This window comes from Dreissena polymorpha, chromosome 4 (assembly GCF_020536995.1).
Source record: "Dreissena polymorpha isolate Duluth1 chromosome 4, UMN_Dpol_1.0, whole genome shotgun sequence".
In the NCBI taxonomy this organism is placed as follows: Eukaryota; Metazoa; Mollusca; class Bivalvia; order Myida; family Dreissenidae; genus Dreissena; species Dreissena polymorpha.
The window spans coordinates 203929-218823 of record NC_068358.1 but is presented as its reverse complement, the minus strand read 5'-3'; the positions used below and the strand labels follow the sequence as shown (position 1 = coordinate 218823).

The 14895-nt window shown below is 35.3% G+C and overlaps 1 protein-coding gene across 2 annotated transcripts; it reads right to left on the bottom strand.

The window, feature by feature from the left end:
• Positions 1–1996: 1996 nt before the first annotated feature.
• On the bottom strand, positions 1997–14678 carry LOC127878012 (neuronal acetylcholine receptor subunit alpha-9-like). Of its 2 annotated transcripts, XM_052424376.1 has the most exons (10): positions 14559–14678; positions 13885–14018; positions 11620–11771; positions 10910–10954; positions 8546–8655; positions 6937–7151; positions 5664–5990; positions 4854–4959; positions 4496–4592; positions 1997–3703 (listed from the first exon to the last, which is right to left on the bottom strand). In XM_052424376.1, exons 3-10 carry the CDS (start codon positions 11644–11646, stop codon positions 3332–3334), a joined length of 1299 nt encoding a protein of 432 aa, XP_052280336.1. In that variant the 5' UTR covers positions 11647–11771; positions 13885–14018; positions 14559–14678; the 3' UTR covers positions 1997–3331. The 2 variants fall into 2 exon arrangements, with proteins under 2 accessions (XP_052280336.1, XP_052280335.1); XM_052424375.1 differs by lacking the exons at positions 13885–14018; positions 14559–14678 and adding an exon at positions 13381–13588.
• Positions 14679–14895: the final 217 nt, after the last annotated feature.

Genomic DNA, 14895 nt, shown 5'->3' with positions numbered 1-14895 from the left:
ATTGTACCGCTGTTTGGACTAAGAGAACATTTTGGTTAATGTTAAGGTGTTAGTTGAAATTCAGGGGAAACTTCGTGTTGTGTTCTGTGAAAATTGGGCATAGTGCATGTGCATAAAGTGTCGTCCAAGATTAGCCTGTGCAGTCCGCACAGCCTAATCAGGGACGACACTTTCCGCTTAAACAAGATTTTCCGTAAAAAGAGACTTCCTTTAAACGAAAAATACCATTTAAGCGGAAAGTGTCGTCCCTGATTAGCCTGTGTGGACTGCACAGGCTTATCTGGGACGATACTTTACGCACATGCATTATGCCAAGTTTTCTCAGAACACAACTCCTTTGCATGCAACTAGTACGTATATCTTTGTGATATTGATGCATTGTCACTGACCAAGGCCCATAACTCTGACCTGTAATTCAGCAGAATTGTGCCGCTTTTTGTACTGATAAAATTGAGGTAAAAGTTTGCGCGCAGCAACTCTATACCCCATGTCTATGTAAACTATAAATATTGGAATTTAGCTTAACATATATATAATTCAGAAGTATTTCAGCCACTTTGATAAAACTTGATATGTGGATAGAGGTTATATCGGGAATATGGACGTTTGTATAACTACTGAAATCAAGATCGTAAGAGAACTTAAGCAGATACCTAAGCTAGGTTGATAAAACTCGATATGCGGATAGAGTTCCACAGTAGGGGACTGTTGTTTTTCGGTGACAAAGTTCTTGTTAAGATAGACGTTTTTTTCTGGGACTGTGAACATACAAACATATCATTGTGTCCCAACGGTTCTGAGCATTTACATGTAAAAAGATATGCCTAGATATGCGTTTAAAGGGGCCTTTTCACAGATTTTGGCATGTATTGCAGTTTGTCATGAAATGCTTTATATTGATAACTGTAAACATTGGATCTAAAAAGCCTTGGTAAAAAAACAATAATAAAATTAAAGAAAGAAAAAAAAGTAACCCTTAATGGGGCTTGAATCACTGACCCCTGTAGACAAAAATCTACCACTTACACAACCCGGCCATCCGTGCTCGTACCATGAGTGATGTATTTTTATACTTTATACAGGCAATCCTCGTAGCATCACAAAATATAACGACAACAACAGAACTTTCCAAATCATTCAATCATTTCGCGTTGCAACGCTATAATACCTGGGTTTTTTTTTTCTGCTTGCTTTTCACAAACATCGACCGTTGTCGCACTTTTGTATTCAAAGAGATTATCGGAATTTATGATGAAAATGAACAAATATAAAGCATATACAAAAGAAGTTCTCTCCTTAATCTCGTTATTTATTTTAAAACAAAGAGATTGTGCAGAATAGTACAAATACTATATGACTTCTTATCTCGATTTGGCAGCCAGAAGAGAAAATGGCGACAAAATCTATTAGACATAAACGGTTTTGCAACCTCATTTTGTAGGAAATAACACCAGATTTCACACTGAAATTTCAACGAATGTTTAATCAGTTATTGACATTAAAGTGGGCGAACCAGCCGCAATTTAAAAAAAAAGGCATATGTAAAGTAAAAATACGAAATCCAACAATATGAATGTGAATATACCTCAACTCTGGGGACACAACGACAATTGAGTACTGGTGAAAGTCCAAATTAATGTTTCTCAGAGTATCGCCCTCAGTTAACCCATTTACATGCTGGGAAAGTTGTCGTCTGCTAAAATGTTGTCTGCTGAATTTCTAAAATTAGCATTTTCTTCATTTTTCATCCTTCTAATTTGGATCAATTTATTTCCAAAATTAGGGATGTCTAGTATATTTATTTCTATATTTAGAATATTTCTAACAGAAATTCCTTTAAGCAAACAGAGCAGACCCTGATGAGACGCCGCATCATGCGGCGTCTCATCTGGGTCTACGCTGTTTGCCAAGGCCTTTTTCTAGACGCTAGGCATAGATGGGTTAAGTGTGGCCGAAAGCTAGTACACTTAATCAAACAACGAAACAAACACACACGACATTTTATGTATATATATTAAGTTCTCTCAGTAGAATATTATCCGTAGTACACCTTTAATGTCTACCCGATAATATGTTTGTCAATCTCATCTTCATTGGTTGCGGTAAGACAAGTACACGTGCATGTATTGTGATCCCTTACTCAGATTTAAACGAAACCACAGTCAAAACAAGTGAACGTATTGTTATAGTCCTGTTTGTCCATTGCGAACTCTATGCGGAATATCATATTGCCCCTGCTTAATATTGCTAAACATAAGCAAGTGGTAACAAATATAAAATGTAGATGAATAGGGCGACCGCGTCATTCTCTGCAAGAATACCAGAGCACATGAAGGCCTTATTGACCACCGTGCACTAGTGCTTTTGGATCATAATTATTTCTTTGGCGAATACCCGGGTAGCTGGGGGGTAAATTGAAAGTCGTATAAAACGACGCACCACAGACAAAACAAGAAAATCTTAAAATGTGTTTAGAGAAAAGTTAATTGCAATTCTAAATACAGGTGATACGAACTAAAAAAGTATGTACAAATAATCATTTATAAAAGTTAATAGAACTGCAAAATCATTAATAAAATATTGTTTTTATTTCGTCGGTAAAACAGATCCAAAAATTTAAGATCCCGACGAAAAATATTCCTTATCATTATTCTTGTTTTATTCTAAATAAGAGACGAAAGTCTTTCAATCTAACGAAATCACAAACATCCTGTCGTGCAATGCAGATACATCCAGATACTTGACAAAGGGGTATACATCACATTGTTTACTTTTCTGATCCTGAACATTTCCGGTAAAACGCTAGTTCAGTTAAGCTGTATTGCTTTCTTTTTTGGAAAAGTCAGTTATCCACGAATGGACGTGCCCATGAAGTTATATCTTTTAAACACGAAATTTCCTGCCAAAGAATATATACATGAGTTTGCAGTATTATATTTCATAAATTATATCAGGAATACTAGACTTGAACATTCATAATGCATCTTGCACCTTCAATATACATTATGAACATACATGACACCTCTTGACAAATCATTATACATGCTAAATATTCTTAATATTTCTTACGAGGCTTGTAAAGGGATATAGTTGCGTACTAAGTAATATGTCAATAAAAATTGAAATAATTTAATGGTTCTGTCTTTGCATAAATGACATTGCGTAGATCAGTCATTTCACACTTCATGTCCACCTGTCACGTCACTATCCAGCTGTTCGGACTATGAACAGTGGATTCATAACTAAACTGCAACTTAAAAAAACAACAACAACAACAATTTCAATTTGAAAAAAACACACACACGCATTGTTGATCTTTCGAATTGTTTTCCTAAACCGCTTGGAGTAGAAATGACATCGTGGTGATCACCGTAACCAGCGCGTAGAGAATAAAGAAGAACCTGTCCATCACATTAGAGATGTCCCTCCATTCGGCACTAATGCTCTCATTGAGATGATCCTCTTCTAAGTGGCCCACTATACGCTTAAGATTTGTTGTAGCTGAGTCACTGGACTCATTTGCTAACAAATGCCGGTCATTCTGAATGTTGGTTTGTTGAGAATGGGGGTTTCGGTAAATCCCGGTGGTTTGAAGTTCAAATGCGCGAAACTTGAGAGTAGATATGTTGCTGTGATTTCGGACGTCTCCCTTGACGTTAATGGGAACTACGCTATTATCCGCGTTGTTTGTGTCATCAGGAAACTTAAAAAAAGAAAGAACTGTACCTTATTGAGGATCAACTAATCAAAGTTATACATGCTCAAATATGAGCCGCGCCTTGCCACCTGCGGCTAGCGTAGATCCAGACTAGCCTGCGCAGTGGCGCAGTGTTATCGGGAGCTAGCCTGTCCACAAATACGACCACAATACCTTGCGTGACTTGATATCAGACAGGTAGCTTCTGAGAAGACAACGCGAATGCACAGCCTTTTCTGGAGCGACGCTGGCGCATGCGGCATAAAACCCATTTTCGCTTGGCGCTCATATTTTACATCTTTGAAAGTAGGACCTCCATATAGGAAGCAAAGTGTATTCCCGGTGAACATGCTGCATTATAACATGACACTTTTATAAAGCCTGCGGTGATGTAGTGGTAATGAAGTATGTAGTTATGTAATGGTTCCTGCAAATCGATTAGTGGGTGCCGGTGCCATCCCCACTCTCAAGATCCAATCTTATTTTAAGATACCAAGACTTTTCTCCATAAAATCTCAATATGCCTTCCGATTTTATCCAGCTAAATAAATAAGTTTAAACAAAAAAAAATAGCTATTGGCTTAATGCAAACTAGTCAAATTAATGCAACCATTTTGAAGCACATTTTGGACATCTAATAGCCGCCAGGAATTAATTAAATATTTACTCTCTCATTCGCGGCGCTTTTACAACTTCTCACCAGAAAGTCAACACATTTTTCTTCGTGCACACCGTATGCAACTTTCACATATATTGGGATAATTTTCGGGGCGCGTTTTGTTTATGGCAAAATCTCACCTGTTCTTCGTCCGTCGAGTCTGATTGCACCGCTACTTTGTTTGACTGAATGCATAGCGCACGTCCTAAGAATTGCAGAAAAAACACATTTGCCCATCTGAAACATAATTCTTTGAATGTGAGCAAACAATTTTGTGTTGATTGTTCAGTAGTCATAAAATAGTTAAGAAAATTTGGATTTAATCTTCAGTCCAATCGTTTTTTTATTGGTGTTAACGGTCAGCTTAAAAACCTGTCCACGGAAATAACATACTTAAATATTTAACCTAGTTTAACATGTTTTGAATGACAAATCATATTCCCATATGATAAATATATCGTTTGCAAAATAAACCACACTGCTTTTTACACATTTTACCTCGGTACCCTGCGTCCATTGGTTCCCCTGTAAAACACGTTAAGCACCAAGACTGTTTGAAGCAGGGAGAAAGACACCAATACCATAGAACAGGCGAAGTACGAACCTGCGAAGAAGAATCATTTGACAAGTGTCCAAATGCATGATTTGTCAGTGTCGTTTATTATCAATACCAGATGTATATAAAACCACACGTATATAACGAAAGACCTACCAGAGGTTTATAATAAATGACCGACCCGATGTATAAAATTAATGACCGACCAGATGTATATAATAAATGACATTCCAGATGTATATATCAACTTACCGACAAGATGTACCGAGTATATAATAAATGACCGACCAGATGTATATATTAAGTTACCGACCAGATGTATATGATAAATGACCTACCAGATGTATGTAATGTACTGCTTTTATTTACTATGCGACTGCCTGTTCTTTAACGAATACATTTGCATCTGATAAATAAAAACAGCTGTCATAACTACGATCGATTGCCTATGGCAATGCATGAATGGATCAAATAGTCACAATACTTAAGTCAGAATGGTCACATACCAATTACCACACAGTTTAATTTAGTATATCATGTCTTAAGATTGATTATCTCAGAGGAAGATTAGTGCAAATGCATATCTGTTAAAGAAATTTAATCAACAAGAAGACAGATATACCGGTAAATCCATTACAAAAGGAAAGGTACGAATGGATACAAACTCACAGACGTATCGGGGTCATATACCGATTCCTAGTACACATGCCAGTATATAAATTCAATTATCACTCAAGATGATTCTGGTATACCTATGACGGGGAAATCGTCGGATGATGGCGGTAGCGATTCAGACACCAACAACAGGAACACTGCCAATGACAAAAGCACCGTGATTTCCAGGGAAACCTTCTCGCCCGACTCAACCGGTAGCAGAAACCCCAGCGCCGCCACACATGACGTCAGAATACACGGGAGCAGCATTGTAAGTAGGTAGAACGCTGGCCGCCGCTCCATGACGATGGTAAAGGTGACGTCAGGATAGGGTTCCGGGCAGCAGTTGTAGTAGAACTCATGACGCTCCGCCGGAAGTTTGCGTATTTTCCACTCGGTGTGCTCAATAAAGTTATCGAGGTCACCTGAGAATATACCTGTTGTTCTTAAACACGAGTATGCGTACAATTCATACTTGCCATTAGACGTTATATAAATGCTACGTTGGGCGCAATATTTTTCTGCCACAAATGATCATAATATGAATAGAGCTATTAACATTCAAAACACAAACAACAAATTGATACATTGTTCAATGAAAAATTCATAAATCTTACAAAGATAACAGAAAAAACTAAATGTATACATGTACACAGCAAGAGGCGCGCACTATCTGAAAACTATATTAACATTCATTTTAAGAGAAATATTTATTGTTTTATTCTTATAAATTATTTTAAACAGCTCTTCAGAGAAATAGGAACGTATGATTTTTAATCATTCTGGTTATTAGTTTAAGGTATGTCGGTTATGCCGTTTAGGTCAATAACGTAATATTTGTTCGCGCTACTTATTGCAGATTTATATGCCATTGAATTAAGGTAGATTTTAGATATAAACAACATTTTAAATACGTACATTGTGTCGCAAACAATTAACAGTGTGCCAAAGGACTTCGGTATAATAGTGCTGTTTTTGTAGGTTTTTTATGCAAGCGTATCTGTCCATGAACGTAGGCAATAGATGCAATAAATCAACGTCAAGCTGCTTGTCTTTGTATTTTTTCAATGTAATTACGGAACGAAAAAAATCTTTTTATTTATTGTACTAATACTCAAGTATTGCACTTGCTTGAAACAGCCATCGGAGGGGGGATAGTTGTCATCTTCAGACATAGTTCTAGTCATATTAAGCATTATATTGAAAATGTCTCTTAATCCACTACTTAAATGTATTCAATATGGTTAAAGTAAACTAAAATTTAGAAATTAAAAAAACTTTTTAAACATTTTAAAACAAAAATGTTTAATTTACTTTAACCGAGTGCAATTAAAAATAAGATTTCAAAGGCGTGAATAGAGGAAAAGCTACCGTTTGAATTTCTGTTGACAATGTCAAGGTCGAATCCGTTATACGACCATGACCCAAACTTAAGGTTGCATTCCTGCGTGTCGAACGGAAAGTATTTGACATTGACCCTGCATATACTTTTAACCACGGACGGGAAGTTGTAGGTCACTTGACCGGAATTGGATATGGATACCCGGAAGTCTTCCCATCCCGGAAACATGACCTCTTCCCCGGCGCTGAAGAGGGATTATGTTACGACATACACACGTGTCATTCGTTTTTTCTGTTAATTATGTATTTTTATAGTACATTAATTAACTCATTTATGCCAAGTGGACTCTCCCATCCTTCTTACTTGGATCGATTTATTTCCAAATTAGGGATGTCTAGTATATTTATTTCTGTATTTAGAATATTTCTTACAGTAATTCCTTTAAGCAAACAGCGGTGACCCAGATGAGACGCCGCATATGGTGGCGTCTCAACTAGGTCTACGCTGTTTGCCAAGGCCTTTTTTTAGACGCTAGGCATAAATGGGTTAATGTATGTATTGAAATCAAATCAAACGTTGTAAACATTAAAACGCTAAAATGTTTGATACGATGTTCAACATTGGAATCAATTGAAAACTGTGCAATGTAATACAGGACATTTATCATTGAGTCGATTGTTCGTTCAAGCGCGTTTTTTTCTGATTGTTCGGGATTTTTTTTTTTTTTGCGGATTTGAGACAAGGCAAGGTTGTATCACTAATATTATTTTCATAACAAAATATTGTAAAAGACAACCATGTTTGTTAAATTAATGAAAAACTTATAATGTAATACTGAAAACAGGTACAAACAAGTTTCTAAGTGATACAAAGAAAGTCGGCACTGGAACTATAATTATAAGGATTTGTCCATATAAACGTACTCCCAGAGCCTTTGAACATTTTTGATATGGCGGCGCTGAGAGCAAACCTTTATAACCCTCTGGGTTAAAATGCTGAACGTGAATTATTGCAACTAATGTAAGGGCATTTAACAAGGGTTGAATTTGAAATATATCTTGACACTTCGCCCAATAATCTAAGATGTATCTACCGGAGGGTTTGACTGTTTGAGCATCCGTGATTCTTGTCAACACGTTCATGGCGTTTACTTACAAACAGAACATAGTCAGAGATAAGTGCACTTTATTGTTTGTTGTGTTGAACATGAGCGTCAAGACATTTCAAGCACAACACCAGTGCTTGAACGTATTGCATGATATCTAACAGGATTGCGCAACTTTAAACCCACGCAGTCCTTCGCAGCCTAAGCGTAAGAACTTAAAGCACGTTGGTTTTCTTGAAATATTTATGAAGTTTTACATTTTGTCGGATATCATAAGAAAGGAAATTGACATAATTTATAATGACAAATTCGACCAAAGTTTGTAATTTCAAATAATTTCATTAACGATCAAAAATAATAAAAAATCATTGGAAGTTAAATAAGTGATAACATCATAAAATGTTGTGTCCATTTCAGACATCTGGGAAGTCCAGTTTGGAAAATATAAGACGCTGTCATAACGCGTTATATCTGGCTTCAAAATCATTGGAAGCCAGTTATTGATATGTACAGCCAGTTATTGATACAGATACCTGTCATAAAGTGTTGTATCTGGTTTCCAGACATCGTGGAAGGTCACAGTAAGGTATGTAATGTTGTTATAACTGATGGTGTCCCATTGAAGGCGACAGTCGTTCCAATTCTGTAAGGATATGATATTGTTTGGAACGAAACAATTATATAACTTGAACACAACAGCAGATGCTATTGTGTCCGAATATTTGATAATTACACGTTAAATATTCAAGACGCATTACCAATTGTCTTTTTTGTTTGGATTTGTCATTACACACTGAATCATTTTCTCAACTGCGTTTTTCTTGATAATAAACATTTGCTTTTGTGTGTAGGCAACTCACATGTATATCTAGCTTAGAGATCTAGTGAGTCGCGTTCTGAGAAAACTGGGCTAAATGCATGTGCGTAAAGTGTCGTCCCAGATTAGCCTGTGCAGTCCGCACAGGCTAATCAGGGACGACACTTTCCGCCTAAATTGGATTTTTGATAAGAAGAGACTTCATTTAAACGAAAAATGTCATAAAAGCGGAAAGTGTCGTCCCTGATTAGCCTGTGTGGACTGCACAGGCTAATCTGGGACGACACTTTACGCACATGCATTATGCCCAGTTTTCTCAGAACGCGACACTAGTTAGGACTCGAGGTCACTTTTAATAAAAAATTAAAACGATTCCCGCTCAAATAATTTAGTTTTTTTATGCTGGTATTGTTCTAAAATTGTGTTTGTTAGCTTAAATTAAGACCTAGCTTGGGTTTGCATTTGGGGCCAGTTGGATCAAGGTCAAGGCCGATATGGCATAAAACACAGACAGACACTTGGCGATCCAGAACTTGAGTTTTGATGTCGGTATTAATTAACAACTATAAATTAATAACTAAAATGTTGAACCTGGTTTCATAGAATTGCCACGTTCTGGTTATGTTTTTTACCACGTGAAATTTGCTTATTGGCGTCGCACTGAAGTGCGGCGACTAGTATGTAATACGTTTTTTTTCGCTTATGGGAGGAGAAGTTATTTTACGGATCAAATATATATTTTTGTTGTCAGAATATCTTGCATAGTGGTGATTTTTGTGTAAATTAGTGTAAATAAGTACTGCATTTGTGCTTATTACATTTACTACAACATTTATTGCCAATAATGCAAAGCTAATTATTTTAGTTAATAACTGATCACAGGGACTGGGCAATAATAAAAGATTACAGGGGCTGGGCAAATACGCGAACCGGTAAAACTTTCTGGTTTTGTATAAAAACAAAACTTCTTTGTTCCACTATCCTAGCAACCACCTAGTTACTAATAAAGGCGCTATAGAGCGCAAAGCGCGACACGCATTATTAATTGTAATAATGAGTCTTGATAAAGGAAGCAGCCGCTTATCAATGAGGAGCACAATCACAGCACCCCCGTCTCATTACTATCAAGTCCTCCAACAGGTTTTTTTAAGAACCGCATATAGAAGGCCGCAGGCCTGACCCGTATCTTGCCAGTAGTATGGACCCTTTGGTATGGACCTTTGACCCCGCTCACTATCCAGCGTTTAAACTTCCGGGTTTACATTTAAACAGACTATTAATAGCTTATTAATATCTTAGTTAGAAGGTGATTTTTCAAGCGGTTCCGTAGAGTAGTGGTTACACGCTCGCTTCCTATGTGAGAGGCCCAAGGTTCGAGCCCCAGTATAATCAAATTATTTTATTTGTGTTCTATGTTAACTTTTTGTTTTGATGTAGACATTTTAGTTTAAATAAATATGCTGTTTTATTGTATCCATTTTTTGTTTTTATTATGCCCATGAAAGATATGTGTGAGAGGGTGGGGGGGGGGTCGTAAACACATTAAAACTTGTACATTGTTTTCATATCAATGAGTACTCAACCCCTATCGTAAACGAGCAACGTAAGAATAAGTTCAGAATCATCTCACCTTGACGTTGAGAAAAATGAAAAATATGAAATTACGCTTACAAGATGAAGCAGATTTTTTAAAACCTACACAGTTCTGTTCCATTAATGAAAACTGCACACGGATGCCAGTAAAAAAAAAGAAACCAATGCAAATTAAATGAACTATTAAATATTTGGGGGTTTCAACACAAAATCATAGATAATGGTTATTTGGGGGTTATAACACAAGATCATAGATAATGGTTATTTGGGGGTTATAACACAAAATCATAGATACTGGTTATACCAGTATCTTTTTCTATTTTGTTTAAAATAATCTGCCAATATATTTATATTTACAGTAGAAAAAAATCGTTCCATGTAACTTCATTGAGTGCCTTTTACACTGAAATTCCCGACGCCCTTTGATGCTTTGCATTAATACTTATCTTGTAATGTATATAGTTGTGATCAATAAAATATCACTTACAGTTCTCATCCAAATATTTGCAGTCAGTATTTGGTCTCTCTCGTTCTGAAAACAGCAGTCTCAGTTAGACTTGATACATTCGAACGCAAAACATGTACATTTATGAAAAACACAATAACAAACAAATTGAGATTTGAACACGTTTACTCCGTGCAGTCTTATTCAATACAACGTATTTTAATATTTACTTCTTCGATACGTAAATATCGTTGAAAATGTACCAAAACTGTTCTACTATGTACCGGCGTACTTTTCAATATGTTGAAAACTCTAGTTATGAACTGAAAACTGCTGTACAGGTTGATTTACTAAACAAATATCACATACCGTACATTTTGTAACTACTGTTTTTGTGTTTGAAGCGCTTATTACTAGTTGGTGATTCCATTACGTGCGTGTTAAATAGTGATGAAATTTTGAAGAAAAAAAAAACAACAACAGAGATACAATTCTGTTGTTTAACATAATTGTATGCAAACGTTATTTTAAAATGAGGTTAAATTTGTTTGCAATGTACCAATTTCAACCAGTGTAGAAAACCTTTGAAACAATTATTTTACGTTGGAATCTTTTTGTTTTTTGAAGTATGAACTTTTGGTCATTTCTTATTATTAAGAGCATTTAACGTTGTTGATGTTTTGCGAAGTGGATTTTTGACAATCGCTTTTGTTTAATAATCTGAGAATTGCTCCAAAACATGGCATGCATACCAATTCCAATATTTGCCTCAGCGCCATGTCCACATTAAGCGTCACCTTCTCACCGGAAGTACACTGTGGAAGTATGCTGACGTCATATCCGGTAAATAAGAAGTCACGCAGGTTCTTACTTATAACCTGATTGGACACGCTATAGACAGAGTCTGAAAAAAAATCATTTTAAACATGAGAGTCGTATTGGGAAAGAGATATTGGTGGTTGTTGGCGGTTATTGTAATTCTAAGATAGGTAAAAAAAGTTAGCAGTAGAAATAGACTTTTGTTCTAAGTCAAGTTATTCCTATTCGTCCACATCAGATGGTATTGCACAGTTCTGATCATTTATAGACAACGATGAAAAGTTTTAGTTCATTGCATAATAAATATTTGCGATTACATGCTTGTTGTTTTTCTCACTTTTTTTTTCTTTTCGACAAACACTATTATGGGGATTGCATTTCAGCTACCGTATATTGATCCACAACAAATCCTAGTGTGTGTTAGTATTTATTGTTCATAAAAGATTGTGAATTAAATTTTCATTTTGACATAAACAATGGCAAGATAGCACTAGTGACTAAATATGTACATGTATTTCATTTATAAACAAAGTCACAGTACCGCAGAGAAAATCGTGTTCTGCACGTCGTATTTATCAATTTACACATCGCATACATTCTCATATTCTAGCCACTATTTATAGTGTAACACTTTAAAGATGTGAATGTCTATGGCAAAGTTTCCTTCATTAGAATGCAAAGTTGTTCGAGCAAAAACTCACTCGGATAACACTCTGTAATAATTATACGAATTAAGGTAGTGCACCTCTAATGATTTCCCGCGATTTCTTCGAAGGTTGAAGAGCCTACTATTAGGTGCCGTAGCCTAGTGGTTAAGGCGATAGACTAGAAATCTTTTGGGATATTCCCGCGCAGGTTCGAATCCTGCCGACGACGTATACTTTTTTGCGACGCGTTTTATTTATTTTCTAACGTAATTTGATTTAATATGGCATATAAGCTATATTTATTGTTAAATATGTTGCAATTTTTATGCACATTTTTCAATTATTAAAATTAAAACAACGTTATGGCGAAATTGGGTGATTTACTGTTGAAAATACGAACCATGCATGTTGCATTTTTATTTTTATTTCAAAAAGTAAACGGTAAATCTGTCTAGTTCTTGGTATTTTTGCTGTATATATTGTTTCTATAAAAACTAAGTTTAAAATATGACTTAAATGATACTATTTTGAATTTTATGACACTTTGTTTTTAACCGACCCAATTTTTACTTGGCTGAAATCACTTACATTTCATGGTGCTCTTTCATAGATAAAAATTTGTAAAAAATAAATGTCTGTAAAAGAATACTTATTTCATCTTGTTTAAACTTTAAACACCTTTACAGCATCTGTACACACCAACTGCATGCCCATATTTGGAAATTTGAATGAATTATGGAACTTTTATATACCCCAGGGGTGAAAATAAACTGGACAAAAGCCGAGCGTGGGGGTGGTTTTGAAAAAATCGGTATATTTTTTTAAAAAGCATGGAAAGCCTACCTACAAATTTGCATGTAGTTCAGTGAAATGATGCTGATTAAGAAAATAATTAATTAGATTATATTTGGATATGTGCCCATTAGAGGTGCACTACCTTAATTGTATTTCAATTAAAGAACAATGTCGTTTCCCAGAGAAGTGCGAATAGTCGCACCATTATTGTCGCTTAGTTTAAAAGCTAGATAAAAATTTCAAGTGTCTTACCTGTTATAAATGAGGAAATCATCAGGAAAACAAAAGCATCCATTTCTAAACCATACACTTTGGATATCAACCTCAAACTAGTGCAACTAAATTCCGGTTTCTAAATAGTCAACCATTTAATTGGTAAAGCGTGCAACTTGAGTATATTATGGCATCAAGTAACGCCATTTTAATTACAATGATTACAGTGTTGCCGGTAGATACATCTCAGTATGGCGTACGTTGACGAAGAGGGCATAACACGGTGCATAATTATAAAGTAAATGTTCACGAAGGCAATACTTAAGTTACTGACCACTGTAATTGTAGTTGAAATAATGACTCTGGACTATATAACTGCTTTTTGTGTTTGTTTAGTATCTAGTGAACTATATTTGGATTTATGCGTTATTTATTATATTACTTACTATTGAATACTGTATTGACTTTACAAAATCGTATTAATATTTGTTTATAATGTCATTTTCGTTGTAAAGATGTGAACATGTAATGATTTCACTTCACTTTTAATTTTTTCCACGATTTAGAAGATCATCCACATGACTGGTGACAACGTATGGCATGCGTCATGCGAAAATTCGTCTTATGTCATTTGAGCGGTCAGTTTCTCTGAGAATAAGTGCATTTACTGGAGAAATCTGGAACAAGAAAGGGAATTTCTCTTTAAGCAAGTGTAACTGTTAGAAGCTGTTAATTATTTCAACTTGTATAGTCTGCCGATTATGTCCAAGCTTTATGCATGCATATTCTAGAATACAATTCCGATTTTTATGAATCAATTACTTCCCCTTATAAAAAAATAAAAGTAGATAAAAGAATATCATGTATAATAAAATTGCTATAGTGTTGTGTGTGTTTCTCTTAATTATGGGCGACGTGCACTAACAATGTGAATTGGAAACACACATTATGTATGACTTCACGTCAATCGAGTATACATCGATATTTTCCTAAAACGTCAAATAAGTTAAGTTCAAAAGAGGTTATGAATCATTTTAATACAGTTAATGCATTAAGTTAATCATGAAAAGTAAAATTAATGTTTGTTTCTGAAATGTTTTTCATTTGCAAATTTTCGAGAAAGAGAAATTATGTACCTATGTACGCAACTTATTTATTAACAGCAGCTCCATTTAGTGTGTATTTTATTAATTTGACTCATTAAATTTTATCAAAACTTTTATTATATAATAAGCCTGAGGATACAGTCCGTTGATTGCACAAATAAGTCCTGCAATTATTTAAAACTATTTTAAGTTGAAACATTTAACAACTTATGTCTTATCGCAATGTTCAAACGTAAACATGTGCACAAGATTTGTTCCTATGACATATTGTATTGGTGTATGTGTACGAAAAAAAGTGGTCAGTGAATCAAAACTGATACGTAATATATACAGATTAATATCTAGATTTCCTAAGTTGATAGATTAATACATGCGACACGAATAACAATAACAGTGTCGATCATTAAATACTACGGAATCCGGATATTGCCATCTATAATCTCGCCCT